The sequence below is a fragment of the Acromyrmex echinatior genome, chromosome 18 (assembly GCF_024713525.1).
Source record: "Acromyrmex echinatior isolate Ae372 chromosome 18, ASM2471352v2, whole genome shotgun sequence".
In the NCBI taxonomy this organism is placed as follows: Eukaryota; Metazoa; Arthropoda; class Insecta; order Hymenoptera; family Formicidae; genus Acromyrmex; species Acromyrmex echinatior.
Window position 1 is genome coordinate 2,900,658 of NC_141869.1, and position 27,832 is coordinate 2,928,489.

A 27,832-nucleotide genomic window follows, 5' to 3' on the forward strand; every position below is an offset into this window, starting at 1 on the left:
ACTTTGACAGCTGACCTTAAAACAATAAACCAAGCTGCGTAATACGATTGAATGCAATTGATAAAGTCAAATCACAATGCAGGGAATTAGCGGGGATTAACTGATATCACTTAAAACCCATGAAATCAAACGATTGCATTAAAAGTCGATATTGTGAACCATCATAAACCAAGGATAAGCATCGAACAGCGCAAGTGTAACAGATAGATAAATTTGAGTAGAGTCCGATTATTATTTCATATCATTTTTAGTAATTTTAATTTTCCTCTAACAGGGAATGCTTTTTTAAGCATGCCACTGAGACCGATATTTATAGTCTATTCTTATTTTAAGATCGTCTTAAATATCTTAAGACTAACATGGTACTGTGATTAGTTTATGATATTTTAAATCTGTATTTAAGACGGTTTTATAGGTCATCTACAATAGGAGTAATATTGTATAGTAAGCTATAAGCTGTAAGAAATTGATCAATTATAGTTGATTACTCTTCTCACATTTGACTGCGATCAGTCGATTTTTTACGGCTTATGATTTACTACACCATATTACATCCATTATAGATGGCCTTTAAAATATAAGAACTGACTATGAATACTGGCCTGAAAATGCCTTTGCGTGTCACGGAATGGCCACCCCTGTCGTAAACCATCATGGTACTATCTGCAGCGATGGATTTGCGACAAAGTAATAATGGATAGTGAAATCTCTTTTTTCCGCGGGTCATTGTAATAGCGATAAAAATCTCACAATAATGGGAATTTTTTCTATTTTTTAAATAATGGACAAAAATGTGCTAACAAATTGATGTTTTCTTAAAAGCTTTGTTCGATAATATCTTTCTAATTTAAAGAACGGTATGCTATTTGTAGATTCGTATAATCCGGATAGAATAATTTAATACACGAAAAGAAATGTGTTTTGTGAAAATATTTAAAAATTCATATACAATTCAGAAAATAATTTTGTGGAATCCTCAGAATTTTTATTATGTAGAACCAACTCTAGTTACTAGAACTAGTTACTAGAATGTCAAAACTTTCGTAATATTATCATCAAGTTTAAGCATTCTGTAAAAAAAGTAATCATATCATACAAATCAAAGTAATTATGTAGTTATTTGGATGATTTAAGAAAATTATTTTACATACATTTTTTTATTTATACAAGTTGAGCATTAAAATAATTTTGTTGAACTATTAACATAATTACGTAATTATTTTGATAAGTTGCCAAAATTATTTTCAGATATATATTTATTTAGATATTTTAAAACCATAGCAAAAATCTAAGCGAAGAACAACGGATGTTTCAGGGTCAGCAGCCGCAAGCCGAGGACGAGAATACCCCGCAGAAGAGGGTCGACAAAATCTTCGATCAGATGGACAAGAACCACGACGACAAGCTCACACTCGAGGAATTCCGGGAGGGTAGCAAGGCCGACCCGAGGATCGTCCAGGCACTCTCGCTGGGTGGCGAGTAACCCTGATTTTCATCATAGGCGGCACGCGATCCTTCGGAAATCGGGAGCCTCCACGTCGTCGTCATTATCGTAATTGTCGACACGAACTGGGCGAGCCGCCCGTCCCGATAATCGGCTAACATACAAGGAAGGACTTTTGGGGAGAGAAGGCAAGTCCACATCCGCGCGGTTTGGCATGCACGTGTAATAGATAGGCAATAATACGCGAGCGTGCGAGGTGTCGGTGAGATTTGAGAATATTTTTGGAGAGATCTCTCGCGCCAAAAAGTTAGTCTGCTTCCTCCTTTTTTCTATTCTCTCACTGATCTATATATCTCCCTCTCTTTTTCTCTGTACTCTATATCTGTCACTCTCGGAGAAGATCGGTTCTCGTTCCCCGTTGGTGAACCGGTTCTTCCATCTTCGATCCGATTTCGAGAATCTCGACGCTAATATAACAGTAGACTTAGCAGTTCGAGCAAGTCGTAGCTTTCAAGGAGACGGCGACTGGATGTGGCGGATTACATTTTTAGCTAGTGAGCGTGCAGGACTTTGATACGAATAAATTGTTAGCACGAACGATGAAGACGTACAAATTATGAAGAAGAAAATTCCCCGTTTCGGGACGTTCTCTCGTCTTCGAAAGCAGTTTCTTTTGTCGCGTCGCTCCTCTTTTATTCCTTCAACAAAGTAACGTCACGGGTAAAATCGGAATATACTCGTCGCGAGCACGCCACTCGAATTTCAACGAGGCTCGCCGGGGTTATTTCCGATTATTGCAGCGCCGCTTCACATTAGGGAAAAAGGGAAGAAGAACGGAAGAGAATAGTAGCGAGGGCGAGCCCGGCGAGCAGTGGAAATTGCCGCGAGGATAAGCATTCAAATGTAGACAACTGATCGTGCATTGTGCGGTGTTGCGTAACGAATGCACCCGCAAACAAAAATTCGAGAGAATCACAATGAGCTTGTACGTATTTCAATATAACGTTCGAGCGAAAGAATCGGGAGAGACGTGCAAATTTCACGATGATGAATAGCGCAGGAAAATTCAGCTATTCTTCTTTTCTTCCTTTTTTTTGCGCAATGTGCTCTACTAAATTTCCTCGTCATTGCGAATCATTGAACGTAAATATTAACGCTTTTATGTAATACTACTTTATGTAATGCTATCACTTAGAAGTGTTGTGGTTTATTCATTTTCAAATGTCAAAAAGCGTCATGTACTAACGAGCGTTGCGCGTCACTGACAAAATTGCGGCGTAGATTTGACGCCGGACACGGCGTCATTTGTGCCGTGATTTCTTAACAAACGACGGCACCGTCGCAAGAGTATCGGCTCGCGTTTGCGTAAGAACGCGGCATTAGAACGGCATCGCAAAAATTCGGAGAGATACGGAGACGGTGACTAGGCAAAAGAGGAAGATGAGTAATGGCAATCTGCTTTCCGATATTAATGAGCGTTTTATGTCACTCACACAGAGATGAAACCGGTACAATTCACCAGCTGCAGCAATACGCGTGCATTATCAATGAAACCTTCGTGGGGTCATAGAATTGTAGAAGACCGCGTATAGTCAAAGTGAATATGAAATAATTATGCGTTTCTTATTTCTTAATTATATTATATTAAGAAAAGTGTTATTATTAGTTTTATGGCTTCTAATGGGATATCCATCAGGGACTACATAAACAGAATTATACGGAATCGATGAAAATAACAGATGATCTTATTAAATGCGAGTGTCATCATAACAATCGATGGTCGAATATTAATGAGGAAAGTTGCATCGACTTTGTGGATCTCTTGTAATGTTATCTCTGAAACCACTTTTTTAATCACAATCTTTTCAATCGCAGTCATCGACGAGTTCTTGACGCTCCACTTTCGAACTTCAACGACCTAAATCTTCATATTCAAGATGACTCGAGTGGAATAAAGCTAACGATCAATAAAGAAAAAGGTATCCGCCGTCATTTGAACAAGTATTTTTATCTAGAATATAAAATTACGTAAAAAAGGAATGAGACAAGGCAAAAAGAGCACGGTAATTTGCATTTTTTTGTATAATATAATGGCGATCAATTAGTCATCATCGTAACGTGTCTCCATCAAATATTAAACCGGAGTCAAAGATAGAAAAAGCGGAAGGGAAAAAAATATGAGATTGAAATAAAACGAACGTCAAGAAATAATTAAGTTAAAAGAAGCAAAGGTTGTGTTCGGAGATCGAGCTTTACACATCGCGATAAAAATTAAATCGCGATTAAGACGAATAAGAAAATGAATCACGTTTAAAAATTTGACTTGATTAACTGATTTTCCGTAATCGCACAGTGTGTGGAGGAAACAATAAAGCGAAACCGACGAGCAAAACACGATAACGATTTGCATTAGTTAGTAAGCGACGAACCGCGTGACGTAACATTATTGGTACACAGATTTATCGGAATTTCGAATCTCTCGAAATTCTCTGATATTAAGGAGAGCGTCAGATGGTTGTTGGATAAGGGCGAAGAAAATTTAGCGCGACAGAGCGAGAACGTCAAGGATGATTAAAGGCAGTTAGGTGGGTAGAGGCAGAGATAGGTACAGACGCGCCATGTCTCGCCGATCGATCCATTATAACGTTCTGCATTCCACGGGATACGATCGTACGAATGCGACCAAGCTTATGGTGGAACAAAAGGATCGCTGAGAGGAAGACTGGGAAAATCGCAGAGAAAAAAGAATGGTCGTCGAGAAAAGCGGAGCAGAGGAGGTCGATTATGTCGATGACATTTCTTATAGGTAATAATAAGTAGAAAATGAACCGAAAAGTGAATAGTGAAAAACGAATAAGAGAAAGAATTCAATATTTGGTCGAAGCAGATTGGTGCTATATAATAATATTCATATTTAAATTTTCAAATGATAATAGTATTCATATGTAAATTCTCAAACGCAAACTGAAAAATTTACATTTTCCAGTTCTATAACTGTGTGCTAACTTGATTTATCGGACTTGAAATGCAGTCATAAAAAAAGCTGAAAATAATATCACAAATACATTGATCGTTAATTTAAATCTTCAAAGCTGACAAAACTTGTAACATAGTTACTGATATTGAACTTGTGAAATTTATTTAATATAATGTGCTGATTAAAAGACATTAATTAATTTCAAAAAATCAAAATGATATAATTCATATAAAAAAAATAAATGTTAAATTTATTTTGAGAATAATCTAAATTTGTAGATGTAAAGAAAATTGAATTGTTTTGTGTAAAATACAATAAAGATAAAAGAATTAAAAACTAATCATATATTCAAATGTAATAATATATTTTTTATCTTAATATTACTTCGTAGAGAAAGCTGAATTACTGTTATTCATCAGAATCTTTGTTATCCAAGCCACTGACGTGGTGGGTTCAATAAACCTATCGTCAGCTGTGATGGGATATAATTGAATTGGTTCAATAGATCCACATCAATTCTGAAGGATTGATAATAACACTAATATGCATCTTAAAATATTACAAAGAATTTCTTGTGAAAAACATCAAAATATTCTCTTACTATATATGGTTATTATAATAAATATTATCATATTTCTTGATCAAACATATATAGACGTATATTATATACATAATTATATGTATTTATATATTATATTTTTATTTTAAGTGTTCTTATAAATAAAATTTTTTACCGGGTATATATTTAAAAATTCACATGGAAACATTATTAAACAATATTATTAAGCACCAAGACTCGCTTCGTCCGAATTTAGGATTCTTTTTTTATTTATGTTACTTTTTATAAATGTAGAATTATGGGGGATTAAATTCCCCTTGATAATGAAAAGATCTAGAGACACGATCATAAATCTCGTCGCGGTTTGTGACCCCGTGTTTTTGAAAAATAAACTGACATTTACACGAGAGAGAGCAGTTGTCGTTGTTGAGGAAATTGAGAAAATATCTTGCAAGAGGGTAAACACTGTCGAGCTCAGACAGAGCGGCAAGTTAAATAAGCTCCGAAAGGATCACCCGGTGACTTATGAAAAATGCATAGGCACTTGGTCCAGTGTCGCCATGCAATATGTAACCCGTTGCTGCCGAAATTGTATGACGACGCGTCTGACTTACGCCGCCGTGCGTAAAAATGAGGTTTCGAGACGAAACCACTGCGGAACCAACGGTCCGTCAAGTTTCCATTTTCTCTTCCGTAATGCGCGGCCATCATTCAGTTTTATATATTATGCGACGAAACGAAATACGAAACGAAATACGAAACGGAAAAGTAATTGAAATTGTGAAAACATAAAAACGAGAAATTAATTTATCCTCTCGGCAAAAACAAATAAAATAAATACGAATGCAATCGTGTTAATGAGCGAATTTTAAAACCAGTTTACGACGCGTGTCTTCAAAAGATTCTGCTATAGCGAGGAGTTAAACGGTTTAATCTAAAAATAAAAAAAAAGGATAAATTTGTCAGAGTAAATGAAAAAAGATCGCCCTTTGGAAGCTTGGATTTCACGGTGCTATTGAATTTTCAAAACAGCGCAGTATCTCTTTATACCGCCTCCGCTATCTATTCTCCGATTGAGTCGCTGTAAAACGAAAGGAAATACGAGTCCCAATCTACATTAAAAAAAAATTTCTGGTTAAAAATGAACGCATCAGGATTTTCATGTTAAATTTATTAGAATTTTAGTTGAGATAATCGGGATTCTGGTTGATACAATATTTCTGGCAAAATTACTAGAATTCTTATTTTTACTACAATAATTATATCAATCAGAATTCTAATTATCTCAATTGGAATTCATTTAAAATTCTAAATTTCTGAAAAGAAAATTTTGATTGAACTCCATTTTCTACCAGAATTACTATTTGATCCAGACCATTTTTCTTAATGTATATTCATGAACTACAAAATTGCACTTTCTTTTCGATGGGTTTCGAAATGCAGCCTATTCATCGGGCGATTGGTTCTTATTTATGGATCCATAAATAAGAACCAACCGCTCAGTAAGTAGTAAGCTATATTCCGAAATCTATTAAAAAAAAAGTGTTGCAACCTTTTAGTCTATGACTATACATAGGAATGACTCCGAGCGAAAAAAATTGCGAGTAACCAGCAGCAAAAATTCACAAGCCCGGGGAATGCCTCTAGAGATGTAAATACAACGCTGTGAAGCGTATATTATATAATATGCTGCACATAACGTGCGTATGTTCGTGTAATTTACAAGGGGTGACAAAAATTTTACGCATCAGAGATAGCGTTAGAATTAGAGCGCAAAAATAACTTAACCGGCATAATGGCACGCGGACATCCGGTATAATAGGCAGATATTAATTTCGCAAGAATGTATTCTGTTGCAAGTACACGAGATAAATCATCGCTAAAACTCCGCTATTATCTCACGTGATTTAAGAACCGTTATTCACATTTCGCGCGTACATATCATATGTGTAGGGAAACAATACAATAAAACTTCATGAATCCTCTCGACTCGCTTTTGAGGCACTGCATTAACGCCATGTCACAAATTCTCGATATAATTACAATGTTTCTTACATATTTTACATGTCCTAAATGATCTACGGAAGTTGTAATAATTTAAAAAATATTTATAAAGAAAATATAGTAAACGTATATATAATGCAAAAACATGACACATTAATACAAAAACTATGACACTGACACAAATTGTGAAACCATATTTTTTAGTAAAAAATTTACATTAATGTCGCCGCTTGGATAAAAAAAATAATACATTTCAAAATTAATAATTTTTCAAGAGAGCATTTTTTAAATTCTGAAATTAGAATAATGTTTTAGTACGATATGTTAAATTATTTTATTTGGAATTTATATTTTGAAATACATCATTTTTATGTTATTCGTTTATTTACTTATAAATTATATTACTAAAAAATATTGAATATCAATTTAATATAAAATATTTGAATAACACAATTATATTAAATTAACACGCGGATATGTTAAGAATTTAACAAAAAATATTTTAGAAAAACCGGTTTTAACACAAATACAAAATGTTTTTTACTATGCATGCTTCTCGTGCATTTCAACGTAACTTCTCATTTCTTTTTCTTCGGAGCACGAAACTGCATATGATCTCTCGTATAGTAAATTATGAATGGCTCGCTTGCGATACAACATTCGCATTGCGATAAATACCACTTTGCTCCGTGCATAGCAACCCCTTTTCGTTCTCGGCAGAACGAAATAGCGGATTGTATCGAAATTCTTTGCGAAACGCAGCGACTCGTTTCGCTCGTTCAGCATTTTTCAGAACGTTCGACGAATTTTAGCTGCGCCAAATAACATAATCACTGACGCTAGATCTGTGGAACTTTAATTTCAAGATACGAATAATATATAATAATTAAAGACCAGAATATCTCATTACGTGTATTAAGTGCAAATGTTAAACGAGCCGTTCGTAATTTGCCATGTGCGAAAGATCACATGCAGTTTCGCGTAGCTTCGAAAAACAAGAAATGGGAAGAGCTACGCTGAAATGTACGAGAAACATATACATATATATGAAGCAGAGTTTTTTTGCGATAATGTTTATGTTTCGAAAGTACATGTTGATTATTTAAAGATTGTGCTTGTACTTCAAGAAGCAATCATTACTGTATAATGTTGTAAGCACGTTACTGCAAAGAGATATTGTTTGCTGCCGTAAATTTCCATATTACTTTAAAGTTAAAACTGATGAAACAGCCTCAATAAAAAATATTTCATATCTGTATTACAACCAATTCTTGTTAAATTTTTAACATATTCAATAACTTAGGTATATTTGCGGTAAAATAAAGTATATGTAAAATAAAGAATATAAATTGAGTGGGTCCAATGGATCCACCATCAGCTCCAAAGAGTGTTAAAGTTATGGAATAGGAAGGCGTCGCATTGTGTCCATATTTCCGCAGTCTTTATCTTCCGCATATCGCGATACCGGTGTTAACCCCATCTATCCCCGTCACTCCGCCAAATTTGCAGCATCCAATATCGATGATGTCACGAGCATCTGCATCTCGTCTCCTTATCTCTCCTTTTCTTAATTTTTCAACCATGCGGAATTCGCCGTTCCATCGGCTCGCCATAAATTCGAGGCGTGCGTGCCTGCACCCTCAACATCCGCGTCGTTTCAACCCCCGATGATTTACCATCCGCCTTTCCTCCGTTCTCACCTAAGTTCTTACGTGGCAAGAATTTCAGTGACCGATCGTGTGGATAAGTTTATTTCCGGATAAAACTTGAACGATGGCCAAGGCGCCTCCGGTTCTCCAGACGATCGATTCGCAAAACTCATTTACCTCATAACGTACGTTCTCGACGACGTTTTTCGTTTCCTATTCCACCGTTAATTTTCGCTGCCCGACTAACAGCAGATTTTTCCGCGAATAAAGATTTAAAGCCGGCTGAAATTCGTGCGATTCTTCATCCCCTTCCTTATACCTTTCGCACGTTTTCCATTCGTAAAACTATCGGACATTCTTCGCGCCACCTCTACCACGAACATATTTTTCTTTTCACGCTTGCCTTATTTCCTCTCTCGTTTCACTCCTTTCTTTATCGAGAGATGCACTGTTGAATGTACACAACGAGCGGCAATGTGGTTAGTGATTTGAATTTCGTGCGAAGTAAAATCGCAGCGATAACAACGCGGCACAACGAAGCGAATTCCGAGATAAATGTTTGCGCACTGCAATTCATCAGCAGCCAAGAGCGACGATTAATTACACCCATGATAAACTCGAAAGCCATTACGCCCTTGGAATTGTGCTCGCTCGTAATGCGCAACTGTGCTTCAACGATATTTAAGAATTTCCTTGTACGCGATGCTTATTGTCCTTTCTAGGATTCCAAAGACGCGCGTCGGACTTTCATTTATATGATTTCAAAATACCGTTTGTGTGAACAAACAATACCGCCGCAAAGCCGGGGATCACGAAATTTGCATCCAGTAACGCGATTGCTCCGACCTACTCATAAACAAATATTAACCATTCCTCTCAAAGCGCTTGAGTCAATCTCTCGAGCAAAACCGAGGTCGCAATTAATCGGCGGCGAAAGGACCAATACCCGAAATTCGGATAGCGAGGTGCAACGCCTACACACGCACGAAATCGTCACACCGTTATCAATCACTCGTTACGGATCGGTGTGCCGCATTATTTAGCCACGTCAAATATTTATCCGTGCGCTCGGACGATAGAGGTAGAGCCAGAAAGACATCATGCATGCTGCATGCCGACCTCGGCGAAATGGCGTGGACGTTTTCTCTGCAGGCGTGACGGGCATCGTGGAATGGCTCTGATATTGGCAAACTTCCCGGCGACAATTTTTTTCCTCCCTCTTTGGCTCTCTTTTTTGCAAGCCTATCAGCATCAAACTGCAGTAGCTCCACGCATCGATGGAGATGATACTGGCAAATAACGTTTCTCCGAAGCACAGCATTAATATTATTACCTGCAATCCATTTCTCTGGAAGTGCGACGAGCTCTCGCCGGTATTCAATTGCGACTATTGGCCACGAATTTCGTTTACATAATTCGCGAATCAGAGATTATGACGCATCGTTTTAAGAGGGATATTCATCATACCCTATATCGCAAGATACAAATTTCAAAGTTTTCGAAAATCTACAGTAGCTAATACCGTCCCTTAAAAAACGAGAAATTATTAGATTAGAATTACACAAATAATTTTTTAATAATTTTTTAGAGCTCTTGTTAATTGGATAATACAATGAGGATGAGTGAATAAAATTTGATTCATAATAAAATTTTGTACTTATGTTAAAATCGGTCCTTGTTAAAATTTTTAGGTTGAACATACTCGAGTATTAATTTAACGTAATAAAATTATGTTATTTGAATATTTAAATTATGTTAAATTTATTATTAATTAAAATTGATACTTCACATTTCTTACTATTAAAATAATACAATTTACAGATATGTAAATAAATAACATAAAAATAACGTAGCTTTAAAATGTAAATTCTAAATGAATATAAGTGATAAAGGTACACAGGAAGAATTTTTTTCTTAGGATTTACCCTGAAAATAGGACAATCGTGGGAAAATATTGTATTTCGAAGAATTTTAATGTAAATCTCTCTCATTTATTAATAAAACTATAATAAAGTATAAAATAAGTTTAATCAATTTTACTGAAGTGCATGGTAAAAATCTTTAAAATATTGTATTGGATCACAACTACTATTATTCTATTTTCAGGGTAAATTTTAAAAGAAAATTCTCTCCATGTACATGTTAATTTAACATATCATAAATGTTTACTGAAGAAATAGATTACCGCGCTGACTTCTACTTCCCCTTACATTTTAGTTTTTATATTGTTGAAGAAATAGAATTTTACCATTTGTTTCTAATTTATATTAAAGTATTTGTTTTGTGTTATTTTTTTAACATATTTATCTTGTGTCAATTAACACAAATTAACACAAAAATTTGGATGAATCATTTGGGACACGTGAAATTTGTTAAATTTAATTAAGATATTCGAATAAACTAAATAGAATTTCCTTTTTACAATAACATCGATTTGTTGACTTTGAGCATAATTGTGAAAAGCGATGAAGCTTATTGCTTAAGCGACGATATTGCCAATGTTACGTCCGACCTTCGAGGATTTATTTGTCATGTTTGTGTCAATCAGGATTTAAGGAAGGAACATCAGCAGATAGCCGCCGTGGAACTTCCAGCTTCTATAAGATTCTTTAAGTTAAAATCCCCAGCAAGTTGTCCTCTCTTCCGCTCAATCATCCCTTCCAGTCAACTTCGACTGCGAGTTTCGTGTTCTCAATTGCGAGTTTCGCGCTCTTGTAGAAGTTACACCAAAGTGAAGCTGGCACGGGCAACCGGTAGTAATCGCACCCGAGCTACGTCGGATCGATTCGGGAATATTTCGCTATAACTCCCGTCCCCCCTTGAAATAATGCTTACATCTCAGTGGACTGAGATGTGCGGATGGGAATACCGTATTCTGGGTAAAAGGTATTCAGATACCCGCTCCCGATATCCGTTCAATTGAGAGAATTGCTCCGCTAACTTTCGCGACGTTACGAACTTTACAGCAGTGTCGGAGTTCCGCTCCAAATCATCCCGGCATTAAGGAACTCGCGTAATGCCTGCGACTGTCAAACTTCCCTCAATATTTGAACTGCGTGTAAACAAATAAATTTCTAGAGTGCCACGTACGATCTTAACCTAGTATACACGGGTCAGTCGTGGCTCATTTACTGCGGCACTTCTTTTCTTTGAAACATTGGAAACCTGGTTAATAATGATTTCTATTCTTTTCTTTCTTTTACTTATAACTTTACAAATACTTTCTAAAGAATTTACTTTGTTAAAGTAAGAATAGCTTAACCCCGAGTAATCACCTAATTATTTCTTTACATAAACGATCTCTTCTCTCTTTCGCTTGGGATGTTTTTATATACCTCAATTAAAATTACTATTATTAACAATGTATTATATATTATTGATTATTTTTCAATTTATTCTTTGAGAACATCATACAGTGTGTGATAACAGAACGATCATATCAGACTTGTTTTTTAAAAAATGTGTATTTTCTTGAAAAGAAAAAGTTTCTAGATAAAAATTGTAAGATTTTAAGTGGCACATTAGATAGCAATGTTAGTGTGACTTGGATAGTGTCGTGAAAGCAATGTAAAATCATTTCAAAATTTTTGAAAATCCCTATTTTTGATTGCATATCCTTGTGGCTGATTTCGATTTTTAAAGCACTACAATGAAGCTATTTTTCATTAAGAACTATCGGAATTATGAGGTTTGAAAGATAGCACTAGCTAGCATTGGCATCATTCAAGATATCCTATTGACAACTAAAACCTTTCAGGTTTATAACCTTAGCGTTATATGTCAAAGTCAAGATCAATAAAGATTGTTTTTCTTATGTTCAATGTTAGTGTAAAAATCCATTTTTTTATTTCGACTCAAATTTGAATTTTTATTAAATGTAGATTTTGTAACATTTGAGTAAAAAACTATTTGGTAATGTAATAGAGATATTGAAAAGTAATTTTGAATTTGTGTAATCCACATTTTTGTTGAAACCTGTTAGAACAGCTGGAAGCTGTTCAAAAAACTCGGGCTGAATAAAAAAGATCCAGATTGCGGACGAAGAATGAATCCAGACATGAACGATCTATCGTTTGTATTAGAGGAAAATCATCGTGTGTAAAGGTTAACGTCTTGCAATATCCATCGCTATATTTTCACATTTATGTTTTTACTGAATCGTCACCACCTGTCTATACGATGAATATTGGATACCCGACCGCAAATCGATGGGACTACGTTTCTGCCACTCTCTAATGGATCACATCCGCTATACAAAACGACGTGAGACAATATTTATAAATTCAAGAAAAATAATTTATGCAAAAGCAATAACAGTCATTCGAAAAACATTCCTAGCGGCAACGTGTAGAGAGACAGAAAGTGTTGTATTCATGCCACAACAAACCATCTCGTCCGCTGACGAGACATGAAGTCGCGCAAATGTTGGCAAAACGCCAAGCGGCGGAACACGCAAGAAGGCGAATCGCTGTCGGGTACAGCTTGACTCGAAGTTACAGTCCGCGGTGCTGGCTCAGTCACGCGTGGCCCGGTATTTAATCAACCTTAAACAACAAACAAACAACGAGAATTCATCCACAATGTTGGCGCAAATCGCCTCGAAAAGCTTACAGAATCCTCTTTAATACGAATATAAATATTGGCGATGATCAACACGTTGTCATGCACGCGCGCCGCTCATTAGAACTGCGAAGCTTGCAGTCCCGTTTAAATAACGACTATTTTATGACACATATTTTACGAGCAAATTTACCCTACATCCCGGAGCTGCACGTCACGAAGATTTATTTGAGAACCTGTCATCAAAAAACGTGAAAAAACTCGGTATCATTTCTCTTAACGCTTTCCTACTAGGTGTCGCAATTGTTACATGGCCATTGAAAACTCGATCTTTTTTTTCGTTCATCAATTTAGCATGCAATATTCAGATTAATGCAAATATTATATACTGCGAATAGTTGATTCCTCGGTATAACATGGAATAAATCAAAATAATAGTTAACGGAATATGAATTAACCGCGTGAGAATTCTAACAGGATATCCAAATTAATCCTAAAAAATATAGGTATACATTTGACACGTAAGTGTTAAATATAATTTTCACCATATTAATATTGATATAAAAAAAATGAATGAATTTAACTATGTTAGTGTTAAATCATTTAAACCAAGGGTATCAAATCCAGGGTGTTAAATCCACATCATTTTGATGTTTATATCAATACTAATATAATGAAAATTATATAAATACCGGCATAATAAATATTAAATTCATTCCAGCTTGTCAATGCACAGATCATTCCAACAATATTGCAGCAAATTTTTATGCTACATGAATTATTTATGTCAGCACTAAAAAGGGAATGAGAATTATATAACTAATATGGATGAAAATTATATGACTGGCATGGTATTAAATCGCTACTGTTTAGAGTGTAAAATATAATAATATAATAAACATTCACGCGAGCGCAATTTGGAGCTTACAGGAGGAAGTATAATAATTCACCTGGAAGTATGTTCTTCATCGTTCGTACGCGTAGACTTGTATTCGAGAAAATATTAGATACTGTTACCACCATTGTATTACCATGAAAAAATAGTGTCTAGAGAAATATCTTGCAGTTTAAAAGATTCAATCTTATCACGATCGCTTAGACTTACTTGTGCATTTTCAGTCTCTTACTTTGAAAGTTACTCGCACGGGGAATTCCGGACGAATCGTCAGCTCGTTATTTTTATACTTCTACGTTACACTAAGATAAGGCTTTAAAAGCTCGACTTCTCACGTTACTGTACTACGTAAGATCTACATTTTTCGCTGATAACACTCTACTCCACGTAAGACTTTACAATATTCTCGATTACGTATAACTTGCGTGCTCGCCTCGCGGAATCGTGGACGTTGCCCGAGCTGTGTTGTAAAACATCATTTTGTAGCATGCCCCGAATGTATCTTGGTTCTGACAAGTCGGAGTGAGAAACTTATACGACAAACAACTTATACGAGGCGATTTTCTCTACAGAGAAAGGTATGTGCAAACGCGAACGCTAATAGCCGATTTCGCTCACTCCGACCTGTCCGAAAAAAACGAATGCAACCGCGTTTAGAGCTCTGCTCCGAAAACGCGGCCTGGATATCACTTGAACCTTAGCAATAATCACAATGGAACACTTTGTTAGATCTTGAACGGAAATTTTTAATCGCCGTCGAGCTTTAAGAGCTGGTTGCACCAACGTCAATAAACTTTGACGTTTCTTCTCTGTCTTGAGTAAAATCTATTACGAGTCGATATTCCAGAAGTACTGTGATGAAGTTGGAGAATTTTATATTTTTGGTACTGAATACTCTTTGATAATTGTACCGTAATTAAAATCTTGAAAGTAAAGATGTGCGATTGTATAATATACCGCTAGCAATGCGATTTTTTATCGTAATGCGATATGCAAGTGAGTTTTTAATCATGAAATTGCGATTAAAATTCAGCCTAATATCGGCTTATTAAGACTCTTATTCATTTATTATCTGACATTATCTGTTTCAGATTATGACGTTAAAAGTGAGAAAATACACAAACAATTCTTGCAAAATATAAAATATTAAGACAGAAATATGTTTCAATAAGACTTACAATTGATAGGATCAACTTACAAAATATACTGAAACCTCTCCTTTTGTTTTGTTAATTAATGTATAATCATATATCTGAAAATTAATTATGCATAACTAAAAACGAAATGAATTATGTTCACAGCTATGATAAATTGTCAGATTAATAATATTGTATATAGAAATAAATATTTATAATATAGAAATAAATATTAATAAATATTTAGAAGATTTAATTTCTTTCCGCAAAGAGAGAAATTAAATTACAAGAAGATATAGTTTTCAGTATTTTATAGCTTGTATTCTGAATACTACTGAATACTCTTATAACGATTATTGCACATTTAATACGTAATTTTAGTTATATATACTGTAGAATTTTGGATATAAAAAAGTACGAATTTATCAATAAAAGCGTTTTAAATAAATTAGCGTTTTAAATGGATCTATAAGTTTATTCTACAATTATAATTTTATTGAAAAATACTTGCGCATATTTAAATGTATTGTATAATAATTTGCAAAAAATTTAATAGTGTTTTCTCACTTCTGATGCTTCACAATTTGAAATACTGTTAGTGAAGGCTTAAACATATAGGATATATTTATTATATACATATAGGAAAACAGTAAAGTAAAAATTGTTTTTACCTCGCATAATTTAAACGTTATTTTGAATTTGTTTATTAGCGTCCAAAAGAATTTTTAGCAAAGACAAAAAATGATTACAGAAGAGCGTATATGTTTAATTAACGGGTAGCACGTACTACCCTACTATTTCTACAATAAATGCAGATTTCGTTCCTACACCGAATAAATTTTAATTATAGTCATATTTAATTCTGTATACTAATCTTTCAACATTAAAAAATAAAAGCTTTATGAGTAATTTTTATATGGCTATGTATAATATACTATTTATTTCTTTTTAGAGTGACATTTAAAAATTTTATTAGAGGTACATTTTAATTTATATAAAATTCAGAAATGCATACAATTCAGAGAATGATATTTGTGATATGGTATAATATGAGATGATCAAAATTGTTTACAGTATAAAATATATTACACACATTTCAAAATTAAATAATAAAATCATCATTTATCATGATGCGATATGTATCACAATCTATCAATTTAAATCGTACATCTCTACTTAAGATAAAGCGCGCTCGAAACAAGTTGAAAAATAAACATTCCATTATTTTATTTGCACTTATTAAAAAATTACTTCATTCTAACTTGATTGATTTCATCAGCTTTAATCAAATCAAATCTCCAAATTTATCAAAGGACTCGCATAAGTAGGATTATAATCAACCGAAGATAATGAATCACTGACCTGGAGTTAGTTACTTAAATCAGATTGTCGGTGCAACTCAGTTCAAGTTGCAGACGGCGCATACCCGGCTCTCAGCGAGAGGATGAATCACTCCGCCGGTGTATGAGATCAGGGCGAAGAGTGTCAACGATGATCTCCCTCAGCAATCACTCCAGCAAAAGAGAGCCTCTTTCCCGTAATTCTTTATTTCTGTCGAGTTATCGCGCGGCGGCGATCGAAAGTTCTATTTTTCTAACATACGTTTCCGATTTCGCTTCGACGCATATCAGCAGTATTATTGCGTCAAAAATTGCAAGACCGGGAGAACATCGCTGTCGCCTCGATCGGGATAAAAGCAAATTTTCGTGATTTTCGACGGGATTTTTAATGCTGGCGTTTCGCGCATCGATCTTGGCGGCAACGTGTCAGGTGGGAGAAGATTGCGCCAGCAGAGGCAACCATGCGCCACAATAGAGAAAGAGAGGGAGAGAGAGAGAGAGAGAGAGATTTTAAAAACGTTTAATGAAAAAAGAAATAAATCCATCAGCTTCAGCAAGTCTAGCTTTTCCAACATCCGTGGACATCTCCTGTGGTCCTCTGATTATTTTCTTATAAACGCTTTGGCTTTGAAACTGTTTCTCTATTCTGGCGCAATAAGTTAACTCTGCCGATGGACGCTTGCCCAAGACTTAACGCGGAGAATAATAGACGGAGAAAGGAGAAAACGAACGAGCGGTGTGTTGAGTTAAGTTTATCTTCGTATAAGGAGTTATTAAGTAAAAAGAAAAAAAAAACCCATCGTCTTTTAAGCAATTTTTACAATTTTCAACGGGAAGTATAAGTGTAAGAGTCGAATCTCGCTTAGTGAAATTCCTAGATGCTTTTCGTGTTAACTGAATTCTCGTAGTGAACGCTTTGTGCGAGCTGAGAGTCTCTCGTAATTCGTGACGCGAAGAAAGGTAGAGGAGAACGGAAGAGATAAACGTGCGATGAAAAGTGCTCGGTGAAGAAGCACGGAAAGGAAATCAAAAAGTCCAACACGTGCCTGCTCCAGGCGATGTTTCCCCATTTTCTCTACATTCATCTCGGTAAGGCACGTCTTTTCGCGAGCGGCCTTTTTCCAAAGCGGGGCGTCATTAACGCTGGTAATTAGCGATTTAACAGACACCGAACGCGTGATCAGAATGATGGAAGTGTTAAAAAAAAAAGCACCGAGCGCGCGAAGAGTAATCACCGCGAAACCCCGGGGGTCATTACATACGTAACTATCGGTCCGGGATAATTATTCCATTTGTATTCGTTAAACGGGCTTGCACATTTATTCGAACGAGATCAGCACGAGATAGAATATCTGTTGCATCGTTGCGCAGTTTATTCTTTACGATTTAACATAATTTTAACCGCTGGCTCGACTCAATTCCATTTCGATAGCGCTAATGGCTGTGAAATAAGCGTTTTCAATGCAAATTTAATCCGGCAAACAAGTCTCAACGTCGCATTCGTACCTGTAGCCGTTTATATCGCGTATATAATGCAACGCGGCAATCGACTTGAATCTCCTGAAGCGCATTACGATAATTAATTTAAAGCCGTCGGCTCTGGATTTAATTTCGCCATATTACAGCGCGAACGAGAAATTAGTCATTTCACAGATGGCTTTCCCGCGGATATCTGTACCGCAATCGAGCACGGTATCCGGCTCTAATTTGCGACAAAGGCTTTGAGACGCGAGTCGGAGACACGTCACTGAGACAAAGGATGACACTGTCGAGGATAAAGCTGTCGGACGATTGCATCTGCACACCGCACTTCCATCACTCCGAGATTTGGAATTTTTATCGCAATCTCGAACGCGCTCGCGAATTCCACCTATATTTCTAACGTTGGAAATAAATGGAACGTTTATGGTGATTAGATTCCAGCGATTCAACGCGCACGGCTAGATTTCGATAAGAATTTACAAGCTCTACGTCCTGTATTTCCGGCCTTCTCGTTCGCTTTGGTATTTTTTGTATTAATAAGCTAGAAATAAATCTGTTGCAGCTTTATACGTGCCTCGAGAAGGATTGTGAGGCTTAACCTTCTGTAACCCATTTCCCGATTGTTATTGAACCACTTTGACTATATTACTCCTCCGGAAAGCGTTGGTTATTTCACAAAAGTACATGAATCGGTATATCTATCACGATAGCAAGAAAATAGATGTTAGAATGTTATTTCACTGTGAGTTATAGAAGGTTGACGTAACAAGAGTGTCTATGCGATTATCTAGAGTACCCAGAACTATTACTGCTTCTCCCATTTAATGAATTCTTTGACCATCCCATCTTTTTCTTAGCGAAAATATCGGTAGTCATCCTCCAGCCTTACACCAATTAAAAGTAATATATCAATGTAATAACTTTGCATTCAATAATATAAACATAACACATGATTATATAACATATACGTTGAGTGTGAAATTGTTAACAATTAACAATGGTGTTATGTTACTTTTAGTTGGTGCTGACTAAGCCTCTTTTGGCGAGATATTGTCAAAAAATTATCTAATTATAACTCAAAATAAATTTTTAAATTAATATCCACAAGTGCAAGTTATTGATGAAATTCTATTCTTAACTCTATGATACATTTCAATACAATAAGTCTAACATTGTTTAATATTAAACATAAAAATTTTTTAAATAACATTAGAGAAATAATATTCGGCTGTATTTCTCCTAGGAGGAAAGGAATTTATTACGTGGCGGACAAAATCGTAGATGGGAAAAGTAAAAGGTTTTGGGACAGTCTCAGTGTATCCTACATTGGAAAAAGTTCCGATTGTATTAATAAAAGGTACAAACAAAATTCTAATCATACCAATAAAAATTCTAATTACCGTATTAATTGAATTAATCTTAACTTGATCTTGACTAGAATGTGTTTGGTAGATTTAACCTTTAAATAGGTAAATGAGCTTAAAGAAGCACAAGTTGGTAGATAGGATGCTTAAAGCATCCTAACAAAATTTATTTTTATACTTATATTTTTACTAGTATATTATGTTGTAATTAAATTTACATGTGTTATATTTTTATGAGATAGAAGAATATTTCAATAGTTACATCCTCATGAGATAGAGGAATGTAAAAATAATGAACTTTATGACTTCCGGACATATCTAGACAATACTTTTTATTTTCCTTTTTTTATATTCCAGAAGTAAGTATAAAGTTTTAAAGAATTACTATACCTAGGGTATAGTAATATTGTGACTATTCCACTTATCCTCTTAATTCTTACGTACGATTGGATCATGTGTGTCTTATGCAATTTCTTTTCTTTGAGATACTAACACTCGGCTAAATAATGATCTTTTTCTTTTCCTTTATATAGCATCTGATTTGTACCTTTATAGTTGAATCTATAAAAATTCCAATTAATACAATAATAAGACTTTTTCCAGTGTAAGTCTCACTGGAGCGGATCTTAAGTTATAAGCATCTCCCCGTGTTAAATATACTACTTGGAGTGTATTACGAAATTACAAAGTGTAAATACGACGGTCAATACCGTGAATTATTCATATGTTTCCTTCAATAGTCACTTCCGAGAACAAACGCTCTGGGAGGCGACAAAACCTAACGGAATTGTAAAGGAATTGAACAGAGATACATATTGGGATAAGCGTGAGTTTTTTCCGACACTTCTCTCCACAATTACCCTCTCTCACTCTCTCTTTTTCTCTCACTCTTTCTCTATTTCTCTCACTTGTTTTACGCATCGGCGACTTTCGGAAAGAGCGAAGCTTTTCGAATTTGATGACGTTAAAATAAAAGGAAAAGTATATTCTCTATACTATAATAGTAAGATATTACTATTCTTAAGCGCTGCGATGCACGAAGGCTATTCTAATGTGTACCGTTATACTTATCGCTACTTGTACCGCTACTATTATCGCTAGTATGTACTCTAACGCTAACTATTGTTACTATATTTGCAGCAACGTGCGAAACTTTTCCGTCTAAATGCATAATATACATTCTCGAGAGACACGCCCATAAAACACACGTATACTGTCTACACGCACACGCGCATACACACATGAACATTGCGTTCGTTTCGTGCACACGGAAAGATGAACACGACATGTACACTTAATAAACGTCAACATCATTGTTTTACGAACTTTCTGTGATAATTATTAACAATCACTAAATACGAGGAGAAATACTTAATACGAAGAAAATGGAGGAGGAGCGAGATGACGGAAAGTCTAATGAGGAGGGAAGAAAAGGCTCGATTAAACGATAAGATGGAAGGAGAAGCATGATACTAATGGAACGAAAGGCGTCTTGTTAGAGGTGATATAAAATTATTGTTCCGTAGTTTGTTGTACGATCGACGATCCGTTGAAATGGTTGCACTTGCTCTGGTTCTGCGGCAAATAAAGAGAAAAAAAGAAGAAAAAAAAGAAGAAGAAGAAGAAGAGAAGAAAAAGCGAAAGCAGAGAGCGAATGCAACAAATAACGCGACCTCGAGACGTTGCTCGGTTACCACAAAAATCTAAGCGCATTGTTATTTTGTATGGTCCCATGCGTTTTTCTAAATGACGACATCGTGACATGCGATATGATGACGATTAATAAAAATAACTTCAAGCACACAGATGTCTTTCTTGTACTTTTCGACGCCTATCCTTCTTAAAACTCTTCCAGCTACTTTCCTTCCTGTAGAATTATGTGATTCTTAAACATGCAGCCTTTGGGTATCCTGTTAATAAAAATAAAACATTCTTCGTAATCTCCTTAAAATTATACGTAGAATATATTCCTATTTCTAACTAATGTTCCTGCCATTAATCTTTGTACATATCTATATAGTGATTGTAAAAAGTATAAAACTATAAAAGTCTTATTTATAGAAATAAACATTAATTTGCAATTTATCAATAATGAGTACATTCTAATATAAAAAAAAACTTTATAAAAATAATTGTGTTCACATAATGATATCTTAGAAGTTAAATTTCTTGACTGAACGAATACTTATGCCGCGTCAAAATAGTACAATTTTTCATTTTAATTTATTATTAAAATAATAATAAATTATTAAAATAATTTCAATTATTGTATATATTTTTAGATAGAAAAATTTGAGAAATATAATCTTGATGTTATCCTTTGTTAATAAATTACTAATTAATGTTTATAAAAATAAGATTTTTTTCTAAAAGATATTTCTCCTGTACTAATATTTTTGCACTTAATTTGCACAAGAAATATTAATTTATGATTTTTTTCTTTTAGATCTTCAAACAAATTTTTTTATGTACGTAAGTATTAAATTAAAAGGAAACCATTTTTGTGAAAGAAAAATACCACGAATAAATTTCAAACGATATCTGAGTAATCAAATACAACATTCCGCACACAACATCAACGCTATATCAATAAAATTGCAAAGTGAGTGTTACGTGGAAAATATGTTTCTATGAAAAATATTTTTCTTGGAGATTATAGTATTTACGTTCGATAGACAGAAAAACCCTTCGTTTGAACGAGATATCAGATTATCGGGTTTCTCGCGAAAAATCGAATGACATGACTAGCGCATGTAATGAAAAAAAAAAGAAAAAAAATAACGGAACTATTGACTGCGGATAACAGTATCCCGGTGAATGCGCTTTTGCGCTATCATGTTCGCGTATTCGATCTGGTTTACCGCTTGAGCTGTCGCAAGTGCCAGCTGCAACTCGTGCAGTTCATCCGCGTGTCGAATGTCCTCGTTCAGAGCCTGGATCCTGAATCGAATCTCCTGAATAGCCATCTCAGCAATTTTCACTTTTAGCCGCTTCTCCTCGGTCTGCAACATAATCGTTCTCTGTAGTTTCCAAATCCCTTTCCCGCGGGACGAGAAATTGCGTACTTCCAACTGGTGCAGCGTCAACCGGTAATTTAGCTCATCCTGCAGTTCCCATCGGACCAGGTCAGCTTCACCTTGATCCCATAATCGCACATTTGGAATACGCGACCTCGTAGTTCCGCCGGAATCGTCCCGTTGACTTCCCGACACTGCGCTCTCGTCGATTTTCGATTCTTCGCGGTTTCCTTTGTGACATCCCGTCGAATCCCGGATACCAGGAGCAGCAGAATTTTCCTTCGCAAAGTCTTCCTTGATCGTTACAGGAATCTTTTTCGCTGATACTGAGCATGAAACTTTGCTCCAGGACATAAATTTCGACGGCAGGATGGTAAATCCCTCCTTCGCTGGTTCCAATTTCCGGCGTACTTCAATTGCATTCCTTCGGTTACTAATTACTTCACTGTGATTATCAGTCTGTCGGGGCTGAAGTAAGAAGCAACGTCCTTTTGCCGAGCCTGCACTCGAGAAAATGGACTGATCGTCGCTCCCGCGTTTCTTACTTGACGATGCAGCAGCTGGTTAAACGGAGAGATGAAATTTTTTTGTTGCCAGCGACACGCTAGCGATTTGTCTGTAATTTCGATTTTTCTTTCTTGTGATCCTTTTATTCGCGAAGACATATTTATTGAAGCAAGAAATAACGTTGATATCTTTCTTCCGGATAAGAATACTATTTTGAATTTCATCGTACGAATATAATTAAATAAAGAATCTCATATATATTTTGTTAACTCTCCGCTGACATCTGCATTTGTAACACAGTTACCGATGTGAGATTTAATTTTCTAAAAGACTCTAATTAATTTTAAGGACTCAAAATGATTAAACTGGTATAAAAAAAAGTATAAAAACTAACAATATATATATTTTAATAAGAATAATCTAAATTTTTGTAGATATAACAAACAAAAAAAATTGAATTGACATTTTTTTCACAAAGGGATTTATAATTATGAATCTAATAAATCCAGTCTCAAAGGATTAAGGGACTGTTTGATAATGCATGGAAAGAATAATTCTGTTGAAAGATCTTTCGAAAAAAAAAGTTTGCTGGATATATATTAACAATAAATAAACCTATAAGAATAAATAAGTTTATTCAAATAAATGAGGAAGCCCATATTGGACATTTTTAATATCTAAATTTATTTTAATAACAATAACTCAAATTTGTAAATTTGATAATAAAGAATAGAATTGAATGGGTCCAATATACCCAGCTCCAGAAAGTTAAGAAAAAATAAACTATCGGAAAAAGGAAAATAATGATCAAATAGCAATTTAATAGTTATTACTCGTATTGTATAATGCACAGTTGATCTAGAAAATTGACGAAATGGAATCAAATTCTTTCACCTGAGACAGCAGAAATCGCTTTGATAAGAAAATCTATCTAAACGCAACGCACCGTCTTCGCGTTTCCTTTTCGGTTGATTCCTGCAGAAAAGCTCGGGAGTTCTTTCAGGACAAATCACTGACACAGTCACGCTATTGTCCGAAATGTCGGTGTTAGATACTATCACGTCAGTGCTTATTGGTTTCTCCGGTTCATGATTTGTCACACCCGATGGCCTTGGTTCTTCGTAAATCTTACTCGAGAATCCCTTACTTTGCGAAATGTCCAAGCTGGATCGATTCTTACCAAGTGAATCTAAATCTAAAAGTTATAGAGGCTGCTATATTATAGTAGCTATTCTTCTTTTCGACGTCTGCTATTTTTTTTCTATTTTCTTAATATACACTTCCGTTCATAAATTCAGGAATACTTGTATTTTCTCGCATTTCACGAAGAATTAAGTTGAAGTTTCAAAAATTGTTAAAAAAATTTATGCAAATGAAAAAATTATAACAATTTTTTTTCTTATCCTTCTTTTTTCTGCAAAATCTTTAATTTTAAAATTAAGAAATATTTGATAAAAATAAATGTTTACACATAAGAAATTCGATATTATTACGAAAAATCCTTGCAATTTTTTTAAAAGCCATTTTAAAACTTTGTTAGAGAAAATCTACTTTAAAATATTTTTTCATTAATTTTTGTTCGATAGAATTTCATCAAGCTATAGTATTTTAAAATAAATAAAAAATATTGATAAAAGTTTTTAGTTTTATGTAATTTAGGAACAAAATATCATAAAAACAAAATTACACAATAGATCTAAAGTTCTATCTTCTCTTTTTAAATATTTTTGAAAATTTCTCTACAACATTTTTTCGTCAAAATACCTTTTTATGAAAATTGCAAACATTTCCGAATCAGAATTTATGAACCATACATGTACTTTTTTAAAAATTTATTAAAAAATATGCAATTCTCCATGAAAACGATTGTAACTTTTGAATTTCATGAGGATATCGTTCTGTGCGCAGCATAGATCGAATGAATAAAAATGTCATGTGTATTGAGCAGATAAAATCATAAAATCGATGGCTGTTGGAGAAGTACTCTTTTAATGGCGCAGTTGGTAGCCATACGAGGGTCTGAAAGGTCCACGGAGAAAGTGATGACACTCTTTGATACACTTTCGACAAACGAATAGAATAATAAAATGAATAGAGAACTCAATCGCATTATTAAGTCTCGATAAAAGCCGACTGCGGTCTCAAAACGATAGAGCAAGTCTAAAGAAAGAAGCTTATCGATTCACGAGGATCTGACAGGTTTAAAGAAGCACGAAATATTCTTTAGAGCGACGACGACGATAAGCGAGTCTTGTAATAAGGATAAGGAATGTAATAAAACTTAGAGCTTCTTAAAAACAGCCGAGTACTTCCGTGGAAGTGGTTTATCATCACGAGACACTAGCTATAAGAGATTGAAAAGTTTAGGTACTTTTTCAGAATGTCCTTCATAAGAAGGACGATGTTAGAGCAGAGTAAAAGTCATTATTTCTTTTACTACGCATGAACTGTCTGTATAATTCAGTGCTGATAAAAAGATCTTAGTCGACATCAACTAAAAGTAATACATCTATTATAATATTCTTTTACACTCAACAATGTAACTAGTATTGTGTAATATTATGTATTATATTATATAGTTGTATTGTTAAGTGCGAAATAATAGCATAGATGTTATGTTATATTTTTCATTGGTATTGATTGGAATATTTCCAATGTCTGCTGAAAAATCTAAAATTTTGCTGGATATAAATCTAAAAATAATTTCGTTGAACGATCAAAATAATTACGTAAAAATAATAATGAATTCAAACGGTACCCACCAAATATCAAATGACACGTAACATATCTGTTGGTTATAATTTCTCATTCAACAGTATAACTGTAATATAACACGTGTATTATATTACAGTATATTGTTGAGTGTTATATTACAGTTATATTATTGAGTAGGCAATTACAACTAAGAGATGTGTTACATGTAACTTTTGTTGGGTATATTCTTTGATACATCCTGTTAGACCGTTCTAATTTGCGAAAGTGAATAATTACAATTCGGAAAAGATCGCTGGACAGATTAAACAATATTGCCGCGAAGGAGTTTAAAACGGAGACATTTCCCAAAGAAGCCGCGAGATAAGCAAAGAGAAATACCGGTCGGGTGGATCGACGTAGAACTTAATTTCCGGAAGAACGCTCCATTATCCTCGTATATCTCACGACGATATCCTGGATCGTTGATGTTTCGTAGCGATGCATCGTTGTGAGGAGAGATGCAGGGAGCTGTTCGTTCCTTGGCAGTCTTCGTTATTTCGAGATTATCACGGTTTTCAGAGACTTCCGGATGCGGTGCCTCCTCTACTGCGTGTTTCAAAGTTGCACTCGAGTGCTTCTTTATGCCCTGCACAAGTTTATTTCGCACGAGTTGATTTACGTGGGAGAGCTGGATTTTGTGGTAAGATAAGACAAAACACGATGGAAAATGTAAGTAAGAAGATGTAAATTAAACTTCAAATAACTTTTGGCAAATTGTCAAGCATTCTCTGGCATGAACGTACCGTTTATAGCCATAATTTTAGTAAGACATCGCAAGAAGTAAAAAGAAAAAAATGAAAACGATCGTGGGGAAAAAATTATCTTTCTTTCGACATTTAACCCTCCGGAACTGTCGTTAAAATCAGTAATACAGTTACTGATGTCAAGTCTGCAAAATCCATTTAATTTATTAATAATAAAGCACTAATTAATTTCAAGAAACCAAAATGATGTGTAATTCGAATAAAAAGGTATATTTTAATACTAAGTATATTTGAATATTAAACATATTTTAATAAGAATAATCCGAATTTGCAGATGTAACACAATGAAAATTGAATTATATATATTTGACGAAGAAACTTGTAATTGCGAATTAAGTAGATTCACCGGTCGATTTCGGACGGTTAAAGGATCGTTAATGTTTATACGAAAAGAACGATCTCGCCGAAAGATCTAAATTGCTGGATACAGATCTGAAAATAATTTTGTTGGACCATCAAAATAATGATATTGGAAATTAAAAAATGATGAGAACAATGTTGCCAAAAGTTTGATATTCTAATAACCAATTTAAGTTTCCAACAATATCATTTTGATGAGACAACGAAATTATTTTCATATCTGTGTCAACAAAATTTTAGATCTTTCAGCAAAATCGTTCTTTCCGTGTAACTCGTACGTCAAACTTATTGTCTTACGTGTACTTTCATATGTATTCTCATTTGCTATCGACCTGTCGAAAATAAGAAATAGATAAGCCTCGAGAGGAAGAGAAAAAGCTGCGATAAGCGAGGCAGAGCATCGAAGGAGAGTTCGGGGCTCGGGGGGGAGGGGGGGGGGCAGACCAGGAAGAAAAGAAAAAAGAAAAGAAGCGTCGTTTAGCAAGCGAATTTCAGGTCGCCTATCGATGCTAATTTCACGAGCGAGAAATCCAGACATATACGGACGCGCCACGCGTGATTTACCGCTTGGGCTCTCCTGCCGTGATACTTATAGTTCTGCCAGTACTTCTTTAACTGCGCCGACGTCTTGCCAGTGAAACCCGCTTGGTGGAAGTCTCGCTCGATCGCGCGCCAGATCTCTCGGCGATCAAACACCGACGCGCTCTTATCGTCCAGCAGTGGCGCGTACTGTCCCATTATGCTCAACAAAACGAAACGTTCGTCCTTGCTGAATTGATTCCTCTTCCTGCTGTTATCCTCCTCCTCCTCCAACAAACGGCATGGCCGCATTTTTGCGAAACCCGGGTGGATTTCGACTTTTCCCCGCTAAACTTTCGCACGAATTTTTCGCTCCTCGACGCTGCTCTTCCGCGATCCTCCGTGGACTGTGGACTCGCGAATCGCGGCAGTCGTCGATCCTAATCTCGGCTTTTGTTTCGACATGCAAAACATGCTATCTGCGATGCGCAGATTTTTCGC

At 35.1% G+C, this 27,832-nt stretch overlaps 2 protein-coding genes and 1 pseudogene across 2 annotated transcripts in view; 1 reads left to right on the top strand and 2 right to left on the bottom strand.

The window, feature by feature from the left end:
• The window catches only part of LOC105151444 (frequenin-2), a 72,081-nt gene extending 50,868 nt beyond the window's left edge, over positions 1-21,213 (top strand). The window contains exon 8 of the mRNA XM_011065150.2: positions 1,316-21,213. Coding sequence (XP_011063452.1) covers positions 1,316-1,483 — 168 coding nt within the window. The 3' untranslated portion in view covers positions 1,484-21,213. The remainder of the gene's footprint in view (positions 1-1,315) is intronic.
• Positions 1-27,832, bottom strand: part of LOC105151446 (uncharacterized) — a 228,111-nt gene that overhangs the window by 166,816 nt on the left and 33,463 nt on the right. The gene's annotated exons all lie outside the window — the stretch shown is intronic.
• On the bottom strand, positions 20,782-27,643 carry LOC147906758 (uncharacterized; annotated as a pseudogene).